This window comes from Lethenteron reissneri, chromosome 31 (assembly GCF_015708825.2).
Source record: "Lethenteron reissneri isolate LAM-NWPU_2019-01 chromosome 31, ASM1570882v1, whole genome shotgun sequence".
Lineage (NCBI taxonomy): Eukaryota > Metazoa > Chordata > Hyperoartia > Petromyzontiformes > Petromyzontidae > Lethenteron > Lethenteron reissneri.
The window spans coordinates 12,534,025-12,558,758 of record NC_083809.1 but is presented as its reverse complement, the minus strand read 5'-3'; the positions used below and the strand labels follow the sequence as shown (position 1 = coordinate 12,558,758).

The 24,734-nt window shown below is 53.5% G+C and overlaps 1 protein-coding gene across 5 annotated transcripts in view; it reads left to right on the top strand.

Annotated features, from left to right (window-relative positions):
* The window catches only part of PLEKHM2 (pleckstrin homology and RUN domain containing M2), a 38,003-nt gene extending 13,694 nt beyond the window's left edge, over positions 1–24,309 (top strand). Inside the window, exons 5-17 of one of the 5 annotated variants that reach the window (XM_061563597.1) lie at positions 143–230; positions 1,285–1,495; positions 2,864–2,917; positions 4,230–5,421; positions 6,051–6,120; positions 7,452–7,542; positions 8,397–8,550; positions 8,715–8,847; positions 14,742–14,959; positions 16,564–16,629; positions 17,144–17,303; positions 20,215–20,382; positions 21,112–24,309. In XM_061563597.1, coding sequence (XP_061419581.1) covers positions 143–230; positions 1,285–1,495; positions 2,864–2,917; positions 4,230–5,421; positions 6,051–6,120; positions 7,452–7,542; positions 8,397–8,550; positions 8,715–8,847; positions 14,742–14,959; positions 16,564–16,629; positions 17,144–17,303; positions 20,215–20,382; positions 21,112–21,339 — 2,833 coding nt within the window. In that variant the 3' untranslated portion in view covers positions 21,340–24,309. The remainder of the gene's footprint in view (positions 1–142; positions 231–1,284; positions 1,496–2,863; positions 2,918–4,229; positions 5,422–6,050; positions 6,121–7,451; positions 7,543–8,396; positions 8,551–8,714; positions 8,848–14,741; positions 14,960–16,563; positions 16,630–17,143; positions 17,304–20,214; positions 20,383–21,111) is intronic. The other 4 variants (XM_061563598.1, XM_061563599.1, XM_061563600.1 and 1 more) reach the window with 4 other exon arrangements.
* The last annotated feature ends 425 nt before the right edge of the window (positions 24,310–24,734 follow it).

Here is a 24,734-nt window from a genome sequence, read left to right as displayed (position 1 = left end):
GTGGCATCACCACGGCCGCGACGTGACCTTCTGCTTCTGTGCGCACCTGGCACACCGCGTCCACTATACCTCTCGCTTTGAGGCATGCGGTAAACGACTCTGACGGGGCGCGTGCGCTGTTGTGTGCGTGTGGCGCTAGCAGAAGCGCGTTGGTGTGCAGCTCGGACCACCTCAACCTCTTCCTCACGCTCGTCTCCGGCCTCGAGTTCATTCACTTCGAGCTGGAGCTGGTGTGTACACCCGATTGCACACACGCAAATACACACACCTATTGAGGACTCGGGTCTGCCAGACACCGGCTGTTGCATCTCATCCATCGCACTGTGTTCAACCACCAACACCACACCGTAGGTCACAAATACATACTCAGCCTCTCACTCACTCACCCACTTTCCCCCTCACTCCTCACGCTGCACGTCACAACAGTACTCTGCTACTCGCCACACTTTTCGCTTGTTCCCTCGCACTGCTCGACTGTGGAATTCCCTCCTCCCACTATCATCATTATTCTCATCTACTTTCCCAAAGCTATTATAACCGTAATAACCTTGGTCAATTCAGGAATTGCGTTACTTTCTCATTTTTTACATCTTTGATACGAGTGCTGTTTTATTTCTGGCTGTGTGGCGTTTTGGGCCTTGGAGCTTATGCTCAGGGGTCCCGGCTCCATTCTGATTGGCAGCAGCAGGGAAGCCTGTCATGTTCGTGGGGTTCATGGGGCCTGAACCCGTGGGAGACCGGGATCTCGTCCCTTCACGTGCAGCGCAAGCCGCTCGCGAGCATTGGCGTGGGGAACGTCTGGGACACTGCGAACAGACCTCTTCCTTCACGTGGATGTCTCTCCACATTGCCTGTACTAAGTGCTTCTCGGCTGTTCAGCTGATGGGATGTGTAAAAATACTCGTATTTGTTAATGTGGATAAAACACGAAAAGGTGAAAGTGGACGGCAGGGTGGCGGCAGCACAGTGGTGGCTCTTGCGGCTCACAGCAAGAAGAACGTGGGTTCGATTCCTGACTTGGGCGCATCTGTGTGTAGAGTTTTTATGGTTTCCCCCAGTTCTGCATGAAATTCCTCAAGGTTCTCCACATTCCTCCGAAATATGCTGAGAAATCGCCTGCAAATTACCCAATTCCGGATCATGCACAGCAGCAACATCACTCCCTACTGAAAAACACGTGGCAGGACTCTCCAGAAAACGAGGCTTTCCTGCCTGAATGAACGCGTTAATGACGCAGGGGAAAACCACGTGACATGCATGCCCGCTCCTCTCGTGCGCTCGCAGGATGCGCCTTACCTGGACCTGGCAGCGTATATGCCCGATCCGTACCGCCCCGTGCTGCCCGATGACCTGCACGGCCACTCCCCGTCATGCCGGGGCTCGTGCCGTGGCTCGTGCCAGGGCGGCTGCTCCGACAGCGCCTCCCTCGAGTCCGGGAACTCGGCGAACCTGGAGTGGGATGACTCGGCCATCGCTCCGTCTAGCGAAGGTGCCGGTGGGCGGATGCACTCCGGCAGGTTTTTGGCAGTGGCAGGACATCGGATTTCTAGCTCTCCCGCGTGCTCTCGGGTCGTTGTTGTCATTGAGTGCGATGCCCGACGTTTTGCGTCACATTTTGGGGGCTTTGAGCAGGAATTGAATTCAGTTCCTGGGGGGATTGAGTGCGTGGTGATGGTTGCGTATATATTTGAGTGACGGTGATTGTTTGCACGGGCGGTGTTTTAATCTGAGAAGTGCATATGGAGTGGTGCCGCCACCTGTCTGGATGTGAACGGGACAGTTGGGGAACCCGGCATCATCTTATTTGTATCGAGAGATCTGATACCGATGATGCCGAGTTGAACTTGATTGCAGGAGAGTGCACAGCTTTGATAATAGACCTTGGCTGACCAAGGATCATGTGGGGGTTTTCTCTGTGTAAAATCATCGTAATTTAAATGTGTAACGCGCCCCTGCACAGTGTTCTCGCTCTCGAAAGCGACTCGGGAGAGGTGTGAGCAGGTACCACAGATGAGCGGGAAAGGCAGCAGCGAGACGGTGCAAGCCAGTGCCAACAATTATCCAAGCTCTGTGTTCCTTTATATGGATGTAATGTCGGTACACTGGTGAAGCATAACACACCGGTCCTCATAAGACAGTCTGACGATGTCGCTGTTGCCCCTGAGTGAGCTGCAGTCTCTACATCAGAAGTTGCCTTCGATTCAGCAGCTGCTTTCCCATTCAAACGTGTAATGCTACGAGCCGTAATCTTTTGATGCCACCGTCCGCCATGAAATTTTTTCAGAAATGAATCGAGGAACCATTCGACCAAGTCTAGGACACCTGTCAAATCTGCCTTTGGAACACAGTGCCAATTGTCATCAGGCTGGGTGTTATACGGCAACAGACCATGAAGCTTCCTGTTTAGCCGCTCATAACATTCGTCTTCCGACTGCTTCGACATCAGGAGGACTGATTTTAACGCACACCCCGCAAAATTTTCTGACCGGGATTGTGAATCGCAGGGAAAAAAGAATTGCGAAAAATTTGCTTTTATACTGCGCACCATCGGTGCACCACCAATACATTCAAATATCGAGGTGTTATTGACCAATCAATGAGTGTTTACACATGGGGAGGAAACCGAAGCACTCGGAGGAAACCACACATGCGAGGGGGCAACATTGTATCCCATTTTGTGTGCGTGTAACATTTGTGTGAGCCACCAACCCTGCGCAGTTCTGATTCTCGACCAGTGCCAACGGAGGAACACGTCAACGTTTGTTCGGCAGTGGAGCAGGTGGCGGCCGTGTCGCGGTTGTGCTGATGCGGAGCGTGGTTGCGTATATTCATGCGGCGTGTGTGTGTAACACGTGTGTTGTAGATTTTGACTTCCAAGACGTTTTCGAGCCTTGCATGTGTGTCACGGACGCCACAGGTGGGACTGGCTCCACAGCCCAAACCACGCACGTACGCATACACACGCACAAAGACAACAATCTCCCGTGTCGCCTTAACATAATTTGCTGTTAGGGAGTAGCACTTACGAAGGCCGGCTCGGGACATGTAGGGTGGATGGCCAACACCACGTCCAGCTGCTTTTGCCTCTCGAGTGACGATGTTTACACATCACACCAGGTACTCATTTGAGTTTGAGTCTACCTAAGGGAGGCCCAGGACTGATTCAAATAGTCATCACTTGTGTTGGCCGTAAGCAGGGATTTAACTTGGGTCACCAGATTCGTAGTGCAGCATGCTAACTGCTGTGTCATTACTTCCCGCAACCACACATACACGAAGACAATCCCCTATATAGCCTTAACAGACTGTTGGGGCAAGTGCTGTTTGCGAGCACCTATGAAGGTCAGCAGGGCACACAAGGGGGTGGGTGGCCAGCACCACGTCCGGCCGCCTTTGTCTCCCCAATGTCATAGTTTACATACCACACCAGGTACTCATTTTAGGCTGAGTCGACCTAGGGCAGGCCCAGGATCGATTCAGAGAATCGCATTGGTGTTGGCCCTGAGCTGGAATCGAACTCGGGTCGCCAGGTTCTTAGTGCTCCGGTTAGCGCTCTGCACTATGAACATGCACATATACACGCACGCATGCATGCATACTTACACATATACATGCTTGCAGATGGTGCTGCCCGTGTGTTGCACTAACATCCCCTCTGTGGCACTTTTTATTCCTTCCAAGTCATTCGGGCGGCAGGGCGGTGGCACAGTGGAGACACTCGCGTCTCGCAGCAAGAAGCGCCTTGGTTTTATTCTCGACTTGGGTGCCTCTCTGTGTGGAGTTTGTGCGTTTTCCCCCTTTTTCTGCATGGGTTTCCTCCGGGTTCTCCACTTTCCTCCCATACCTAAAAACACCACATGTACTATAACCGGTATTCGTCAATACGTCTGAAACCTGAATAATAACCTGCAAGTTACTCAATTGTGATGACACAGCATCAACATTGCCCGCTACTGTGAAAACATGGCAGGACCCACCTGAAAACGAGCCTTGAGACCCAGTGAGGCTTTCGTGGGTAAAACGAGTGAAATAATAATCCATGCTTGTGGCTCAGAGCAGTAGAGTGAGCAGCTAGTAATCGGAAGGTTGCAAGTTCAAATCCTGGTTGGGGGTCAACTCGGCCAATTGTCATCGCTCCTGGTTTGATAAAGTTGTCCTTTCGATTATTAGAATAATAATGATAATAATACACCTCCGGTGGTGCCATATGTGTGAACGCGTGCCACCAGCAGACACCGACAGCCTCGCCGAGCCCCTGCACAGCCCCGACGCTGCGGGCATTATGGGCACCATGGGCACCGCAGGCACCACTGCCGCCAAGCGGGAGAGAGAGGGCGGCGTTACCGCGGCCCCCCGGGGGTCGTGGCACCGGCAGAACCCCTTCTCGTCACCCAACCTCGGCTCGCGCGGTGACCCCACGGACGAGGTCGGCGGCAGAGCCATTCCGGCGAGTTCCGGCGACGCCGACCACGACCACTCCCCGCTGGAAGTCATCCGCCTGACCACCAGAAGGCGCAAGCGCCACGGCAACGGGAGGTCCCGTGGCGCGGACGGGCAGCGGCACGGCAGCGGTGGCAGCAACGCTTCGCTGCCGTCGGAGGCGGTGCTGCAGCCGGACATTGTCCTGCAGTGGGACGCGGTGAAGCGGCCAAGCAGCACGCTGCAGCCCGACGTGATACTGCAACCGAGCGCGCTGCGGCAGGCGGGCAAGGTGGGCGAGTTGGGCGGAGCCCAGGAGCCGGGTGACGAGTTGCAGCCAGACGCAGCACAGCACGTGGACACGGAGCCGCGGCAAGTCGGCCTGGCATCGGGCAGCGAACAGCGAGGCATTAACCTGCCCGGTTTGGAAATGTCACGAGCGAAGGGTCAGATGCAGTCAAGAAACCTGCGTCTGAACATCGCCAATCCCCTGAATGACGACGAGGGGGCGGAGCATGTTGGGTGTGCGGGTAATGGCGACGCGGAGGAGGAGGGGGAGGAGGGGGATGGAGAGCAGCATCAGAGCGTGCACGCGCTTCTCAGCTCGCACCTCTCCAGTGCGCAGAGGTACACGCTGGCCCACACAGACGAGGAGCAATGGACGCTGGGCGACGATGCCATGGATTCGGACGGAGTACGACCCTCAGAAGATGGACATTTGGACAAACTGCACAACCACACCGAGCACAATAGACCCTCCGGTGTGGCAAGCTTAGTTGACTGTTACGGTGAGCTGGGCTGTGGGGTGGACGATGGTAGCGCAGGAGACTGCCGTTGTCAGAATGGAAACTGTGCGCACGATTGCGGTGGCTCTATTCATCGAGACAATGTGGAGGCTGAGAATGGAACAGCTTTGACAGAAGACAGAGATGCGGATGGCGAAGACACTGAGACGGACGACGCCGCGATGGGGAGGCCGCTACAGCACCGCGCCGAGATCAGGTACCGGTGTAAAACCCACTGTCGGGCCCACTTGTTTCCCAGACATGTTAGAAGAGGATATCGCCTGTAACAATTTTTTTTTATATACGGTGCTTGTTTAAATGCCTCGACAACTCAAACAATCATCTCATTTCAAACATTCATAGGGCACCCCCATAGGCAGCTGCCCCTGTGCGGCACAAGACAACTCAGAACCTAGCCTGCGAGCGGGTGTTTGTCTGACAGTGGTAGACGATGGTTGCTGCTGCTGTGTGCAATCCCAGTTGAGTAAATTGCAGGTAATTTTTTTTTTACGTTAGCAAATTCGGGACCGTGTCGTCAGCACAACGGCCTACTCATTGCCAATGATGACACAGGCTCTTTAACGTCCACTCCAAAGAAGCAGAAGGCCCGTAGCATTTTACGGTTAGTGCGCCTGCAGTATTAACCAGGGCGGCCTGCCCGGTACTCAACCGCGAACCTCTGCAACAAGCAGCTAACACTCTACCACTGCCCATCTTAAGCAAACCATATAATCCGTAGACAAACAAATCTCTTTAGTATCTCAAGAGACACAGCGCCTAGGCACTGGACAGGAGTATGAGGGGTGCCGTGTGTGCAGACAGTGAGTGATGTTATTCTGTTGGCAGCGTGGACAACAATCTGCTGCTCCTGCTCATGCTGCACGTGTTCCGGGAAGACGAAGAGCAGCTGTACAAGGTGAGAGGTCGCACTACCATGGTGGATAAGAGACGACCTCGCCTGGTATGCAGGAGGTCGTGGGTTAAATCCCGACCTTGACGCCTATATATTTGGAGTTTGCATGTTTCTCTCTTCCCGTGGTCGAATGGATTTTTCTCTGGGTCCTTCGGTTATTCGCTCCACTTTTAGAAACGTGCATTAAAAGTATTTGGCTGCTAGACATCTCCATATGATAAGCCAATTCGTTGAGCTATATTTTGTGGCTTCTGAAAAAGAGCTGTACAGCTCAGTGGGCCTTACCTGATAAAAAATAAATAGTTTAGTTTTAATTTAGTTGATGTGGCTGCCCCCGTACGCTTTGAAACAGTCTGGCCTCCGCCAGAGACAGCCTTCTTCATGGCCTAGTCTCAGCAGTGTCAGACCAGAGAACGCCAAAAGGCGAACAATTCAAATACAATGCACGTATCGGGGCATTTATAGATCGGGGTGAGCAGATATATCATTGGATATTTTTGCCAGTGGTGTTTGATCATCTTAATACCTGTTTTGTTGCCAGAAAGGGTGAAACCTATTCTTATTTTTTCATCAATTTGATAATGGCAAAAAGGTCCCATAGATACTCTGCCGCACCACATGTGACCTGCCAATAGGCTAACTGTTGAACCACTTGTGATGCTGCTGGATGGACATAGGCAGTGGGGGGGTGGAATTTAAGGAACTCGTCCCCATTTTTTCAACTTCTATGCTGGGAGATGGCGTCGAACCGCCCACCTCTGGTTTACAAGCATCCTGTATGCTGGGGCGTCTCTAGAGCGCTAAACATCACACACCGTCTCAAAACATTTGAAAGGGCACATCCAGTGGTAGCTGTCCTTGTGTGGCACAAGGTGACTTCGGTACCCGGCCTGCAGGTGGGCAGCAGTCTTCCAGAGTAGGGGGGCGACTATTTCCGCTGGGTGTAATCCCAAATTGGGAGCGGTTTGCGGTGTATTGTTTGAATTTTGCCAGCTTGGACTGTGATGCCGGCACACAGTGGCCCGGTCGTTTCCACTCGCGTCTTTAACATCCACCATGAAGCAGATGGTGCGCGTATTGCTCCGATCAATGCACCTGCAGTATTAACCGGGATGGCCTACCGGAATAAAACCACGAACCTCTGCAATAAGCGGTGAACGCACTACCGTGTCGCCACCACCACCAGCCCCGACACGGCAGGCGACTGGGGTTAGCCGTGCATCGCTACATTCACCTGGCCCGGGGCTAAGGCTGCGGGCTGATTGTCGACGGTCGTTGTTGTTGTTGTCGCTGTGCTCATTCTGGTGAGGTTCCCCCGGGTCCCTCTCCCCTAGATGCTGAAGCTGACAACGGGGCACGCGGAGGGTGCGGTACGGTCCTTATTCGTGGTGCTCACCGACTGCCATGTCTACCTCGTGCGCAAGGGTATGCACAGCAGGGCGGTCGCGCTGTCAGAATACATCCCCACACATACAACGGTATAATGACCCCGTGTTACCGCCAATTCGATTCGCGCTTACTTCTCCAGGAACGCATTTTCAGCACTTGCCGAGGTTTGCCTGTACTGGTCTGCCTGTTCACTTTAATATTTTAAACCACCAGTTTCCCCCATGTCTCTGTATTCTTTATACAGTAGTACTTTTCTTATTAAATGTCCTGTATTAAATTAAACTACTTATGCCTGGTCTTAGGCCCACATATTAAAAGGATTCGTCTTTGAGAAAAGACCTGGAGTCTCAATTGAACATGGCTGCTCAGGTCTCTCTCGATATGTCCTCTCCTCGTGACCAATTACACAAAATGGGCCGTGCCAGTGTCCCTCATGAGCGATGTTTTATGGGTCAACCCATTCCTTTGTTACACTCATATGAACAAAGTATTGACAATAACCCCAGCAATAATGTGATTCGACCACAGGCAGCAATGTCCTATTTGTACCGTGGTGTCCGGAACTGAAAGCAATACTCCGTGGGGTTGTACGAGTGCATCGCACAGCCTTAGCGTTGCATTTATATTCGACAATTGTCACTCCTGCACCTGAACTTTTTATGGAATTTCTTTGTTATTTTTCTGCTTTTCAAAATGCGGATGAGGACACGGGCACAATGAAGGTACAATAAGATGACATCGGATCCGGACTTACCGGTCAGATTGCCGCTGCCGCCAGCCAACAATGGAGGTCTAGGAAATGAGGGCACGGGGGGCCTCGACGCTTCTGACCAGACAGCATGAGTACCACCGCCGGCGGCTCACGGCGGTCCGCGTGCTCTGCGTTATAGGGACGGCGGAGAAGCCGTTTGCGGTAGAGAGAGCCACCCCCTACCACCAGCTGGCGGCGGTGCGCGTGGGCGTGCACGGGCAGGCGGTGCGGCTGGACGACGCCTCCCAGCGCCAGCACACTTGGATCGACACCGCCGAGCACGGCCTCACTGAGTACGTCCACCGGCGCGTGCAATTAAATCACGAGTGTCAAGTGCGTATACGTGGCGAGCGTCGTGTGTGATTACGTGCGTCGCGTGTGATTGCGTGTGCGGCCGTGTTGTGATTTGCGTACGTGCGTCCATGTTGTGATTGCATGTGATTGCGTGCTCTCCCAGGTTCCTGCTGCTGTCTCTGACGGCGGCGCTGGTGCGCGGCTGCCGGGAGCCACCGTACCCACGCACCCACACGGAGACGTCCGAGACGCACCCGACCCTCATGGCCTTCGTCGCGCGCGAGACACCGTGCCCGGTGCGTGTGTGCGTGTGTGCGTGTGTTGCGTGTGTTGCGTGTGTTGCGTGTGTTGCGTGCGTTGCGTGCATTGCGTTGTGTGTGCTTGTATTCGTGGTCATGTTGTAAATGTGTAATGGGTTCAATTTAGGCGCACACACTTCTTGGGAGGCAACACTCATTTATTAATTAACACAACGTTTACTCAACAGTTACTCTTACTCTACACATAGGGTGGTGACCACCGACCTACGCTAGCTAACACACAATTGTATTTTAGTCTCTCTCCAGCGTGACCCAGCCAGGTGGCTGCTGGCAGTCCGCTCACTGTAGGTCTTCTCTTCTGGCATCTTCACGAGGTGTCTTCATTCTTCTCAGGAACAGCCCTGCTCTGCCTTCACACCACCCTTATATCTCGTCTCTCTGGCGTGGCCGGCTCCGCCCAGGCCACGCCTCCCTTCCCAGGCCACGCCTCACTTCCCAGGCCACGCCTCACTTCCCCCACCTCTGGGAAGGTCCGGATCCCTCCAGCACGTGACCCCCCAGGCACCCCCTTGGGGCCCCCAGCCCTCGTACGGGCCAACACAGTAGTGACCGTTCTGTCACTACATCACCCCCTCCTGTATAAACACACAGCCGTCCCCGGCTGTAACACAACTGTGAACATCGAAAAGGTGTGCCTCCGAACCAGCAACATCAATAAATGACCGGCGACCGATAAGAAATACAATCACGTAATATATACAGAATCGACGAGGGTAAAAGGGAACCGCATAGAAAACGGGGAATTAACAACAAATATACATGAAAACTGGCTAACCCACTTACGCTACAGCACAGCCCCCCCACCGTTAGAATCACGCATGCAATGACAGTCACCCGTTAGCACCCCCCCGCCTTTCCGACGTGGCGTCACAACCAGTAGCACGCGTCGGCCATATCGGGGGGGGGGAATTTCCATGTTACCACCCCACCGCCTTTCCGACGTGGCGTCACAACCAGTAGCACGCGTCGGCCATATCGGGGGGGGGGATTTCCATGTTACCCCCCCACCGCCTTTCCGACGCGGCGTCACAACCAGTAGCACACGTCGGCCATATCGGTGGGATTTTAACCCAGTCTCTCTCCAAGACTCGCATCGCAGCATATAGCTGTACCGACCGAGCTGAGATGACCCAGTCTCTCTCCCAGACTCGCATCGCAGCATATAGCTGTACCGACCGAGCTGAGACGACCCATCGTTCACTCACTGCACAACATGCACCCTAACAACTGAGGGAAACAGTCTCAACGTAACAGGCCAACTCCACCCGAACCTTACGAATCTCCAGCCCACTGTTTCAACGCGCCTCAGAGGGTCTCAACCTCCGAGCCGTCAGGTCAAGCTGTCAGCCATAGCATGACGGGACCACCCTCCCTGAGCCATGTGAGCGCACAGCCCACAAGGCTAGACAAGCCACAGAGTGTCTCGCTCTCCGGGCTGTCAGGTCAAGCCGTCAGCCATTGCATGACGGGACCACACACTCCGAGCCATGTGAGCACACAGCCCACTAGGCTAGACATACCACGGAGTGTTTCGCTCTCCGGGCTGTCAGGTCAAGCCGTCAGCCATTGCATGACGGGACCACACTCTCCGAGCCATGTGAGCGCACAGCCCACTAGGCTAGACATGCCACGGAGTGTTTCAATCTCCGGGCTGTCAGGTCAAGCCGTCAGGCACAGCATGACGGGACCACACTCTCCGAGCCATGTGAGCGCACAGCCCACTAGGCTAGACATACCACGGAGTGTTTCAAGCTCCGGGCTGTCAGGTCAAGCCGTCAGCCATAGCATGACGGGACCACACTCTCCGAGCCATGTGAGCGCACAGCCCACTAGGCTAGACATACCACGGAGTGTTTCAAGCTCCGGGCTGTCAGGTCAAGCCGTCAGCCATAGCATGACGGGACCACAACGTTCATGTTAGACACGCAACACTCACTGGGCCATGCTGGTCAGGACCTGCGCCCCAAGATAGTGACAGCCAGCAGCACAATTCCAAATCCCTGGCAGCATGTCACCATCGCAATTTAACACCATCACAACACATACAATTTGAATTATGATCCCCCACAGAACTAATCCAATGCCGAACAGGTACGCACAATTTTTTTTTTTTTTGACGATCCCGAATATTCAATGGTCACAACAATACACCTCACATCCCGTATCCGTACACATCATCTCCGAGACTCGCATTGCAGCAATGCAGCTGTACCAACCGAGTGGAGAGAGCAATGCAATTTGACGGCAATTAACGGAAACGCACCCCCGATCCATGTAGAACACAAGGAGCATTCCCGCACAAAAGACATCATCTGTGCAACAACGGACAGGAACCAACCAGTGAGTTTGAAACAAACCGAACCTGTCACTTCAAAATCCCCTTCAACATTAACCATGGGACTCAGGGCATTCGAATTTTGAGAGAAAAAAACTGTACACAAACCCCAAGAATCGCCGAATTGATTAATACAGTATATGCAGTATACGAAGTTCGTACAGTCAATCATTTGGCACAATGCACCATCCAGTCCCCACATGGCAACACACACAATCAATACTCCAGACAATCCGTACATAGTAAATAATCACAAGCAAGTACCCAACATTCCATACACTGTTAACAATGACGATCAAAGTTTCTGACAGTTGCAAATGACAATCACGAGCGAAACTCCATACAGTATACACAATAACAATGGCGATTTCGCAACACAACGATGTAACAACACGAGTCATTAACACGGCAACATACAGGATATCAACGGAGCTCGGGACACCAACAACGAATTAATCATTAACTACCCCCAGAAGATACCGATCTCGACGCCGTAATTAACAACAAACACTGGTCGCCGCGTCAATTTCTCACGCACACAACCGGACGAACACGTTCCGCAACCCAGCGAGTAAAAAAAAACCACCCGCGATCGCAACCCGGCACACGTAAGATGGGTGAAGTTATTATTATTATTTTTATTGGGGCCGGGTGCTTGTCAAGTCACAACTCGCCTGGCAAACTGTGAATAGCGGAGGGCGGCAAGGTGGAGCACTGGAACGGCCTGAAGAATCTTTGATGGTGAACACGGCCTGCTCTTGCGAACCCATCCACCTCTCACGCTCGAGCAGAAGGCTGGAACTCCCCCTCTGCAGGCGTTGATGTCGGCGGGAGCGGCATTTCGGCAGCAGGAGCGGTGTTTTGGCGGGAACAGCGCCCCGACCAGCCGCCAAAATGGCGGGAACGGCGTTTTGGCGGGAACAGCGCCCCGACCAGCCGCCGAAATGGCGGGAACGGCGTTTTGGCGGGAACAGCGCCCCGACCAGCCGCCAAAATGGCGGGAACGGCGTTTTGGCGGGAACCGTGCCCCGACCAGCCGCCGAAATGGCGGGCCCACCGCGTGGCCCGCATGCCCGGGCCTCCCCCGCCAGCCACCGCAGCGACGATGGTGTCCTCTCGCCGCGGCTCCGTCGCTCCGTTCCCGATGGCGGCGAAGCAGCAGTGCGATGCAAGTCCCGCCGCTCCGCGTGCAGCGCCATCTCTCTCTCTCTCTGTCACCGGGGCTGCCATCCCCGGGGCTGTCCGAAGGATGGTCGTCACACCATCCCCGTCGTACGAAGACGTCCAGATGAGTTTTATATTTGTTTTTCGTGTGCCCATTTTACTTCCCTAGGATAACACCTAGCAATATTTATTTTTCCACAACTTCTGACACCAAATGTAATGGGTTCAATTTAGGCGCACACACTTCTTGGGAGGCAACACTCATTTATTAATTAACACAACGTTTACTCAACAGTTACTCTTACTCTACACATAGGGTGGTGACCACCGACCTACGCTAGCTAACACACAATTGTATTTTAGTCTCTCTCCAGCGTGACCCAGCCAGGTGGCTGCTGGCAGTCCGCTCACTGTAGGTCTTCTCTTCTGGCATCTTCACGAGGTGTCTTCATTCTTCTCAGGAACAGCCCTGCTCTGCCTTCACACCACCCTTATATCTCGTCTCTCTGGCGTGGCCGGCTCCGCCCAGGCCACGCCTCCCTTCCCAGGCCACGCCTCACTTCCCAGGCCACGCCTCACTTCCCCCACCTCTGGGAAGGTCCGGATCCCTCCAGCACGTGACCCCCCAGGCACCCCCTTGGGGCCCCCAGCCCTCGTACGGGCCAACACAGTAGTGACCGTTCTGTCACTACAAATGCATGCGTAGCGTGTTATTGTGTACGTGAACTGGTCATGGGCCTCCCCTAGGTCGACTCATCCTCAAATGAGTACCTAGTGTGGTGTGTGAACATCACCACTGGTGAGACAAAGGCGGTCGGTCTGTTCAGGCTATACGAAGGGTATTTGTTTTTGTTTGTAATGTGTTCCTGTATATGTGTAGTGAGTCCAACTGAGTCACAGATGTTATCTTGGGAGCAACACTATTTATTCACACAACAGCACAAACACAGCACAACTTATGCTCGGGTCTCGAATGCCCATCTAACCACACTACGGCAGAACTAGACGCGGTTCGCTATCCCGGTCCGGACCACAAGCTGGGTCCCGGACCGCGTGGCTAGAGGCTTCTTCTCCCCTACGTGGATCTTCGAACACCAACACACGAAGAACCCCGATCTCCCCACGGAGCTCTCGTTATATGTCCCCGGGGCTGGGGCTGGCTCCGCCCTTAGCCCCGCCCACCTTCCATGCTTCTCGAGCTCCTTCTCGAATGTTCCCGAGAGCTCCTCGGAACCACGTGACCGCCTCTCGGCCCCCGTCCACCGGTGCCCCCCCCAGTATCGTCCGGTCACGTGACAACAGGTCAGCCAGAGTATCATGCCCCAGAGTAACCCTGGCTGGCTGACGCTCGCTCTCGCTCCCTCACTGGTAGCCGGCACCGCACACTGTTCGCGGTGCCTCCACACTAACCAGTGCTCACCCAACCACCGCTAGTGTTGGTACTGCAGCCCGCAACCCGGGCTGCCCGCAATGACAACATTACCGGCCGTGACTTCACAAGTCTCGGCACCACACAGTGACAAGTACAGTCACTACATATGTATACATTTGTTTTTGTTTGTATGCGTGTGTGTGTATGCATGTGTCTCTGTGTGGGCTTGCCTGCATTTGTGTTAATTTATTTGTATGGGGTCGTGTATATGTGTGCATGTGTGTGTGTGTCAGTGTGTGAGCATCTATGGGTAGAGGAGAGCGGTAGTGTAGCGGTTAGCGTGCTGCACTTCAAACCCGGCAACCCGAGTTCAATTCCCACTCACGATTTTCTGAACCGGTCCTGGGCCTCAAAATGAGTACCGAGTGCAATGTGTAAACATCGCCACTGATGAGACAAAGCCGGCCGGGAGTGGTGCTGGTCACCCACCCCGTCGTGTGATATGCCGGTCTTCATAGGTGCCCGCTAACAGCACTATGCAGGGATTTTTGTATTTACATCAGAGGTCGCAATCGGGTACCCGATACCCGTACCCTACCCGATACCCGGCTACCCGTACCCGGCTGGGTACGGGTAGCCGGGGTAGGGTACCCGTTAGCGACCCTGGTGCGGCCGGGTACGGGTAAGGAATCAAAACCCGTTTGCGACCTCTGATTTACATCTGTGTGTGTGCGCGCATCTGCTCTATGAACCCGGAAATGTTATTAATTCCACTGCCAACATCCGTAACCAATATATTCATATGCGCACACACACCCCTCTCACAACCCATGCACACGCACAAATGCACACACACATAAATAAATAGGGCTCATAGAAATCTGAACCGGTTGTGGGTTTCTCTTAGGCATTAAATGACGGCTTTAAACAAGTCTTCACGAACAGCACTCGACCCTGACGGGTCTGTTAATGCTACACGGGGTACCTTTGTCTTTGCAGCTGGCCGAAGTGCATGTCGCGTGCTACAGCTACGTGCACTGGGAGGAGGTGCACCAGCAGTGCGCGCCCGGCTCCGGTTGTGCCGCGGCAGGCTGCCTGCAGGCCCCACGCTGCCCCCAGGGGCCGGGCTGTGTCCCCTACAAGGAGGAGCTGCTCGTGTACCGCACGACGGGGCGCCTTGGTGGCCACACGTGGAAGCCGTGCTACCTGGTGCTCAGGTGCGTGCGTGTGGAGCAACGTGCGGTGTACTGTGACATCTGCGGTTTTGAGGTTTCAGCATCGCTAGGTGATACACCAAGTGGGTCGCAGGCTTCGGTGCCACCGACTCTAGTGGTCGCGCTTGACTACCGCCGATCTCCCAGTCCCTACCTCACTGCGCTGGACACGCTGTAAGGCAGTTGGGGTGATTGATCCAGCTCTAATGGATTCATTCCAGTCACTCGTTCCCTGCTACCGTTGTTAGGTTGTTAGTGTTCCCGTAAACTTCACTCATTGACTCCCACACCCGTGGTGTTGCTAACCAGACTGTGTCATCCAAACTGTGTTCAACTGCTACACTGCTGGTCGCAACAACACTCACTTACTCAACCACTTTGCCGCACACTCACTGCAGGTCATAACAACACACTCACTCTCTCCACCCACCCACTCACCCACCCACTCACCCCATACTGTAGGTCACCTCACTCCTCTCTCTACTTCTTCCCTCGCACTGCTCCACTCTGGAATTCCCTCTCCCATAGCCTCTTTTTCCCCAGCTCTTACAATTGTAGTGAGTCCAACTGAGTCGCAGACGTTATTCTTCTGAGGCAACATATTTATTGTAACACGTATATACAAAGGGGTAACTGCCCCTTTACCAGATACAGCCTGGGGTGGTGACCACCCAACTAACTACACTATACGTAGGAGTTACAGCTACGAAGGGTCGGACCCTCACTCGTGTCCCCGGCCACGTGTTGATGCCTTGTAGGACATAGAGCTTCCAGCTTGTAGACGTGGAACTTCCAGCTTGTAGAACGAAGCGACCCCGGTCCCTCTCAGGGACCCACCTCATATCCTCCCGGGTCGGGGCTGGCTCCGCCCAGGTCCCACCCGCCTTCGCAAGCGTTTGAGCTCCCTCTCGATCCCCTTCGAGAGCTCTCCCTGGACACGTGATCACCCCCTAACCCCCCCCCCCCCCACCTGGGGCCTTCTCTGTGGACACTCCAGATCACGTGTCTACGGGGTCAACCAGAGTGCCATGGCCCGGGGCAACCCTGTCCCCGGGCTGACACTCTCCCGCTCCCCCTTGTGGGAGCCTGCACTGCACGCCATGCGTGGTGCCCGCGCTATCCCAACGCTCACCAAGCCCCGCTAGGGCTGGTACTACACCCACCTACGATGACGGTGCATCGCACGCCACGACCCTCCCGGGACGGCACCATACAGTGACATCCACGATGTCACTACACTGTTATAACCTCACTCATTTCAAGAAATGTGTGACACTCATGTCTTATATCTAGTACAACTTTGATAGTGCTGTTTGTTGCTGCCTGCCTGATATGTTGGGCCTTTGGGTCTGTGCTCAGCAACTGTGTTAAGAAAATTAAATGAGGTGAACAGGAGATAGCAGTACATCAAGTAGGTTGTGCAGACTGTTCGGTGCCATCGCACTAATGTGTGGCTCACTCTCTCGTATGGCTCTCTTGTGGCTCACTCTCTTGTAGCTCACTATCTCGTGTGTGGGTCATTCTCTCTCGTTTGGCTCTCTCTCGTGTGACTCTCTTGCTTGTCCACGTATGTTAAATGTGCGCTCTGGCGCTGTTTTTGTTTCCAGCAGTGGCATCTTGTACCAGTACGAAGACAGCACGGGCGTGACACCAATCATGTCTCTCAGCATGAGGTGAAACACTAATTCAGAAACACTGAATGTGCAACACAAGTGCAGCGCACATGCAGCACCAGTCATCATAAAGGTCAAAGTCAGAGTGATGTACCACTCAGATGAGCATTAAGGCATTGGTACTGATCACATGTTTACAGCCCTGCTGGGCCAGTGGTGAAATTCTGCATTACTATGGCGAGGGGAGAGTTTCACCATAGAACCAAGATTCACTTCCACACAGAGTGGCACTCGCGTTATCATCTCCGCCATGTGCGATCAGCATAGCCACCTTTTTCACCGCAGACCGATCCCGCGCGCACTTCCCTGCGCTGAGTCTCCAGTCATGAAGGCAGTGCCCCACTGGCCCTCAGCACAAATTGACTCCTGCAAACCCACACACTCGGGTGCCATTCCCCCCCCCCCCAGACTATCCGGCTCAAACCCATTAGGCAGTGGCAGCGGAGTCCCTGGCTCTCGGATGGCATTGTGTGACCGGCCCTCCCCCCCGCTGTCTTGTGTGGTGGTTGCGCAGCGGAGGTGGGTGTGGCGGTTGCCTGCGCGTGCGCGATGCCGAGCAGCCACACAGCTTCCAGGTGCTGCTCACGGGGCGACCGCCCCTGCGCCTGGCCGCACGCTCCGAGCCCAGCGTCTCCCATTGGCTGCAGGCCATCTGCCAGGCTGTGTCGCACGGGGTGAGCGTGCGCTCGTCGGCTGCTTGCGCCGACCGTGCGTGTGTGTGTGTGAGCGAGTGTGTGCTGTTCGTTCGAATGTTGTTCACTAACAGCACTTGTCCCAACAGTGTGTTAAGGCTAGACGGGGGATTTTGTTTTTGCTGTTCGTATGTTCTCAGTGTGTGCATGTGGGTGTGAGAGGGGTGCGCGCATGTGTGCATGTGTGCGCGCATGGTTTGTGCAAGAGGATTGTGTGTGCACGGTGTGTCCGCTCGTATGTGTGTGTGTGGGGGGAGTGATAGTGTCGTGGTTATTACCTTTCACTGTGACCCCGGTGACCCGAGTTCAATTCCCGCTCACAGCCAACACCAGTGACGATTAACTGAACTGGTTCTGGGTCTACCTTGGGTCGACTCGGCCTCAATGAGTACCTGGTGCGGTGTGTAAAAATCATCACTTGGGAGACAAAGGCGTCCAGGGATGGTGCTGGCCATCCGCCCACTCGCATGCTGTGCCGGCCTTCATAGGTGCTCGCTATAAACGAAAGATTTGTATTATACCAGCTGAGGCCCACTAAGCTATATCATTCATTTTCACAAGCGACCTGGCCACAAATGATAGTTTAATCAAGTAGCTTATCATTTGTATGTTTATGGCAGCCTTCGCTCGGCGGATGGGTGGAGGTTGCGATTTGCTGAGGAGATGGAGTCTGCTTCAATGGCCCGCGATCACAAATCGCTCTTTAATTCCATAAAAAAGTAACCTGCAGCGCCACACCTGTTACCATCATTATGGGAAAGAAAGGTGATCCAATCTCCGACCCCCAGGAACAGGTTTGCAGATTTGCTGAACATTTCTGTGAGGTTCTGGAGGAGGGGAAATCCTGTAAAACAACGTGGGACAAAGTGGGGATGAACCTGCCTCAAATATTGAATGGCTGTCTGAGGTGCCATCTGTTGCGGAAGTACTGAAGGCACGGGTAGAGATGGATTTCCCAAGCGAAATGCTGAGGGAGGCTGGCAACATTCTGGACCAGTGGACGAGTTCCGCAGGATTGGAAGGATGCCTTGGTGGTCCCCCTCTTTAAGAAGGGGGACCGCACAGACTGTAACAACTACAGGGGTATCTCACTCCTCAGTGTGCAGGAAAAGGTCCTGGCAAGGATTATTCAACATCGCCTTGCTAGGCACGCTGAGGAGAGGCTTGCGGAGCCCCAATGCGGTTTCAGGAAAGGGCGGTCCTGCACAAATGCCATATTTTCTGTCTGTCTGTTACAGCAGAGGTGTAGGGAATTCCAACAAGACCTACATCTCTGCTTTATTGACCTGGTCAAGGCCTAGGATACCATCAGTAGGCCTGGGCTCTGGGTTGTTCTTCGTGCTTTCAGAGTCCCTGACCCTCGGCTCACAATCATTAAGGATCTTCATGATTGTGAGCGGGCCCAGGTAAGACTACGTGGCCGGGAGTCGGAGCCATTCCCTGTACACATTGGGGTGCGACAGGGATGTCCTCTGGCTCCCACATTATTTTACATCTATTTCGACCACATAGTTCGTGAAGCCTTCAATCGCTGTACCGGAGGTATTTCCATCTGGCACAGATACACCGGGAGGCTGATCGATGCCCGGGTGCGGTCAAGGGATGGCTCCCTATTGCTCAACCATGTAATATATGTCGATGATCTGGTAATTGCTGCTCACTAAGAGAAAGAGTTGGAGGCGCTGCTGCTGAACCTGGAGCTTGCCACTAAGAGGTGGGGACTTACCGTCAGCCCCACCAAAACTAAGCACCTGCCTGGGTATTTTGTACCATCGGACACTCCACCCCCACAACTCCCAATTGTCGATAGGGCAGTTGTGGAGAGAGTGGAGAGTTTCCCATACCTGGGCAGTGTGCTCATGACCGGCTCCGGTATGACAGCAGAGTTCTCACTCCGAATCAGTCGAGCGGCAATATCTTTTCATCGGTTGCGTAACGCTGTGTGGAAGCTACCTGGTTTGTCGCTCCGCACGAAGCTTCAGGCCTTCTCGGCCACAGTCATTCCCTCCCTCCTCTACGCTTGCGAAACATGGACCCCCCTAATGGAACATCTTTGCCAGTTAGAAACATTTAGGCTAGCCTGCCTATGATCCATGCTGGGTTTAACCAGACTGGATTGTATGAGGAGCTCACAAATCCTTGAAAGATCTGGACAAAGTCCAATCGGTGAACTCCAAAAGCTGTTTAGGCATGCTTTGGCTGGGTCATGTAGCCCGCATGCCCAGCCACCGCATGCCTAAACAGCTTTTGTTCAGCCAGATCGAGGGGGCTAAACGGGCGCGGCACAGGCTAGAGAAGAGATGGAGTGATGTGGTATAGGAGGATGTGGAGCTGAGTGGACTGGCCGATGACTGGTACCAGCGGTGTCAAGATCGGCCTCTGGAGGAGGCTCGTGAAGAACGCTACTGGGTAGTTGGAGGCAGTCGCCCTCCAACAACAATGGAGGGCGGAAGAGCGACGCTCACAACAACGAGCGGAGTGCCGTGTGGCTAAAGCACAGCAGGTTGGCACAGTAGGGGGCACAGGTAGTGCATCAGCCAGTCATCTCTGTCAGTCAACCTGTGGCATCTTGGTCTGCCCCGTGACCTCCTGCCAGTGGGCGTACGACATTTTACGTGGCCTCAACGTGCACATAGCCTGGCACAAGCGTCGTGGTGATGTCACTGCCACTTCGTGGCGAATGGCGGTTGTTGTTGTTAGGTGTGCGTGCGTGTGCTCGCTGTGCTGGTGGTGACACGGTGGCATGTGTGTGTCCGTGTGTGCGTAGGTGTACGTGCGTGTGCTCTCTGTGCTGGTGGTGATGTTGTGGCATGTGTGTACGTGCATGTGTAGGTCTGCGTGCATGTGCCCGCTGTGCTGGTAGTGACGCGGTGGCATGTGTGTGCGTGCGTAGGTGTGCGTGCGTGTGCCCGCTGTGCCTGGCGTGCTGCTGCTCACGCGGAACGACCTCTTCCTGTGCCATGAGGACGTGGAGACGCGGTTCATCCGCTCCCTGGGCAGGCTCCCACTGCCGTGCATCGTGCTCGCACGGACACACGACATGCGCCACGCGTGCTCACTGGTACACTCATTCATACCCAGATACATGCATTCACAAAGACAAAGATCCCCAGTATAGATGTAACGCGATAAACGGGGTACTTACCTGCACTAGCAGACATCCACCAGTAGGGTGAGATGTGTGGGCCACCAAGGTTCACCAAACCCCAAGAGGGGGGCTGGGGGAAGATTCCAGGTCCCTCTGGAACTCTCTGGAAGGGAGGCGTGGCCAGGGGCGTGGGGACCCTGGTAGGTGTATAAAAGCCGGACACTTGACCCGGGTTCGGCAGTGTTCCTCAAGCCGAAGACTGAAGACCGGCTTCGAGTAGGACCCTGAGACCCCCAGATCCGCTATCCTTGTAAGGGCCGGGACTGAGTGGACCAGTGGCGGGGACCCGAGAACCTTGGCTGGGTCGGGTCAGGATAGCCTCCCCTAGGGCCCCTAACCGGAGGGTTGAGTGCAGTGGTCCCCAGTGTGAGGAGGCACGATAGCCCGGAGGCCATACCTCCCCAGGTAGCGGGTGTAAGGGGCCGTTACCCCTTTGTGTTAGAGACCCTGTACACTAGTGTTGTTAAATAAAAGTGTCGCCTCAATTACCGGCTCCCCTTCGTCCTTGGGCTCAATACATAACCATAAAAGATTGTCGGGGAAAGTGCTGATCACGAGCACCTCTGTGTACACACAGTGTGCACACGCTGGGTTAATTTCATGCGCTCTCCGTGTGTGTGCACACACGTGTGAGTGACGCAGGTGAGGGAAGGCGCAGACTCGCAGTGCGTCCTCGGCTGGGACCTCAGCTTCAGTTGCGACTCGGAGCTGCGCAGGTTCCTCTCCGGCCTGGCTCTCGCCTGGGAATCGATTTTCCAGGCAAGTTTGCGCGCGCGGCCAGAGTGGAAATCGCAACGATCGTTTTTTTGCTTGCAAGCGCTTCGCGTGCCTTTGCTTCCCAGGCCTGGGTGCCGTCGGCACGCACAATGATGGCTGTCCCTGTGAGTCTCTTAACGGCTGTGAACGTAATGTGGTGGGGGCATGTGTGCGGATTCTATTCAACTGTGTGTTATAATCTCGATAAACTCTAAAACAACGGACAAGCCTTTGGCATATGGCACCCGTGGTGGCGGTTGCTTGGAGGATTGATTCGATGCTGGGAAGCGACGACTTACTCAACTTGTATCTAACATTGAGATCCGAATGAGCCGAAGAATTCCTGTCCTGCCTCCTTTTGGGATCCCAATGACGGGCAAATCAAGGGAAAGTCTCCCTCCAGGGGATCATGGGAGCAGCCAGTGAGTGTAGCTGTGTGAGGATAGCAGCGGGTTGCTTATTGTGTCAACACAGCAGCGACAGATACGTGGCTACCAGTCGTGTCCATGCACAGTGTTGTATTCAGAGTCCGAGTGAGTTCCTGAAGAAATTAGAATGTATGCATTGGTGCTCCTCTCCTGTTGACGGCGCTGCAGCATATTCATAGGACAACCACAGTTGACTTCCCCTAAAACAAGATCCCTCATAATGGGCGGTGGTGGTGGTGGCTATGCTGCCTGGAATCCAGCGTTGTGGAGGCAGCAGCGAGGGTTCTGGATCACACCGAGATGGGTGGGCATCGAGGAGGAGCCGTACCCTGGCTCACCAGGGAATGGCAGTACAGGAAAGTGTGGATTCCACTTGTTCCATCTGTACGCGATATAAAGTTTTGCCCTCTCACACGTATGGGTTTTCCCCGTGTTTCCTCCCACCTGTATAAACATTAATAATGATTTGTTACTAATACTAAAACAAGATCCCTCATGCTCTGATAGTGCGTTGTCTTTGAACTGTGCGCCTTTTGGCGTCATCTGGTCGAACACCATATGAGACTAGGCTCTAAGGAAAGCTGTCTCTGGTGTGGACCAATGAGTTTCAAGGACAATGCATAAATTATGAGAGTGTTGTTTTTGTTTGCATTTTGACTGCAAGTATTGTGGTTAATGTAAGCATGATTCCTTGAAAAAGGTGTCAGTTTTGTTGCCAGAAAAAAGGGGAAAAACCCTATTAGTATATTTTGGTACTGGCAAAGGAGGCCTCATGATGAAATTAATGATTTGGCCAATACCATCTTTTAATACATGGAGGAGCACAGAGCTTGGGCAATTGTTGGTCATGCCAAATCCTTAGGGTGTGGCTGCTGCTGCCTTCCCACTCATTTGTGATTCCTTCTCCTGGCGCCTCCAAATGATCGTCTGTCTCTCTACGAGAGCGAGGAGCGAATACATGTGGCGGCAATGCGGCGTTTCCAGTTGACATTTTATTTATCATTAACTCGGATTTGAACTCGCAGACCATTCGAACGTGCACCACTCGCTCTATCGCCGAGCCACTCGACTGACTGGACTGAGTAATTGTTTAGTTCGTGCATCCAAGGGTGGCACTGGGGAGCGGTGTGGGCCCCCTGGTGCACGCATTATTAACTCGGCCCTCATTATTCACGATCTATCGTTAAATTCTGAGTTGGGACACCTCCATGATGTGGCCCCAGTTATGTCGTGCAAAGCCGTCTGTTGCCCAATCTACGTGGTGCACAAGGGGTAACAGCAACTGGCCGATTGTTATTGTGTCGCCTCTCGCCGGTGAGTCTAATATCTACGCGTAATGCATACTATTTGGTTGTTTTTATAACCCAAAATATGAGCACATCTCAAGACACCGTAAACCATGCGATAGATGTCTCGGTGGCCCTCTAGGATGGTGGCAGGGTGGCGGTGCAGTGGTGACACACCAAAAATCACCTGGGTTCGATGCCTGACTTGGGTGCCTTTCTGTGTGTGGAGATTGTATTCTCTCCCTCTTGTTCTGCATGGGTTTCCTCCGCGTTCTCCAGTTTCCTTCCATAGCTAAAAAAAAAAAACACAGGCAATGTTGTAACCGGTATTGGCCGAAAACACATTCCAATCCTGAAAAATTACCTGCAGATCATCACCTAGTTGGGATCACACGGCAGCAGCAGCAACATTGCCCCCGACTGAGAACACCTGGCAGGACTCGGCAGCGAGGCCTTCCTGGATTAACCAGGGGAGGAACGACATTGATAACAATAACAACGGGCCCCAGATATGCAAGCTGAACAGGGTACGGCCGCTCTGCATCTCTGTGTCTTTGTGCAGGTGCAGCTGCCTGCAAGAAGTGCAGAGGGACGGGAGCTAGAGCCGCTCCGAGTGGGAGCGACATAACAATACATGCTGACACGCACACATACATATATACACACAGTGTAACACTCGTGGACTCCCTGTGTCTATACATGCATATGCACCAGTACGTTACTGCGCACACTAAAATGCACATTTATGGTAAAGTGCGTGGAATATGCATGGATGCCCACAAACATGCATACGCACGCATGTGGCGAGGTACGAATGCGAGTTTACACACACCGCGTGGTGGTATTTAACAAGTGTGTTCTTGTTTTTTTCATGTTTCTGCAAAGCCAACTCGAACAAGGTATACGTTTTTGTTTAATGAAATAAAGTTCAAAGACTGAAAAAGCAAAACCGTGTGCAGTACGTTCATGTGAGAAATGAACGTATGAAAAAGCGAAACCACCGATGCCTTCTATACCAACAAAACACAAATGCAGATCATTCTCACTCCATATATCTCAACTAGGCCACGTGTAATGGTCTGGCCAAATTTATTTAATAAGGACCCTCCACCACCCAACACGGCCATACGAATTGAGGAACAATCCTCGCAAACTCACATCGATGATTGAATTCATGACGTTTCGCTTGGGACTGCGCCGAGCATCATCCTGGGTGTAGGAATGTAAATATTGTCTCCGAAGACGTATGACGTGTTAAACCGATTCACTCGTGAATCCACAAACACTGCCCCCACAGACCATCACTTGCTCAAACACAAAAGGGCCACTGACTGTCACTGGACCCGCACACAAACACGGCACCCGCCGTTAGCATTGGTGGTGTCACAGTCGCTGAACGATTCACACTGCGTGGGGCTTTGTCGCGAGGGATCAGCGTTATTAATAGTTATAGTTCAATAAAATGTCATCTCATTGTTCTTTGGGTCTTTCGGTAAAGCCACATAGATAGAAAAAATAAAAAATATCACGACGTTTCGATCGCAACACAAGCAATCGTCATCAGGTGAAAAAATATAGCGGGAGAGCTGCTGAAGCAGGATGTTATATAGGTTTGAGATGGATGTCGCCCAAGGGTAAGTGGGCGGGGCTAGAGATGGAATTTGCATGTAAATGTAAGAAAACCGGTTGCCACTGCCACATCGAGGAAAACGAAGCTGTGGAGGTGGCCATTGTATTGTGAGAGATGAGCATGTCAATGTAAGAGAACCACCGCAACGGTGGCTGTGTTAGTGAG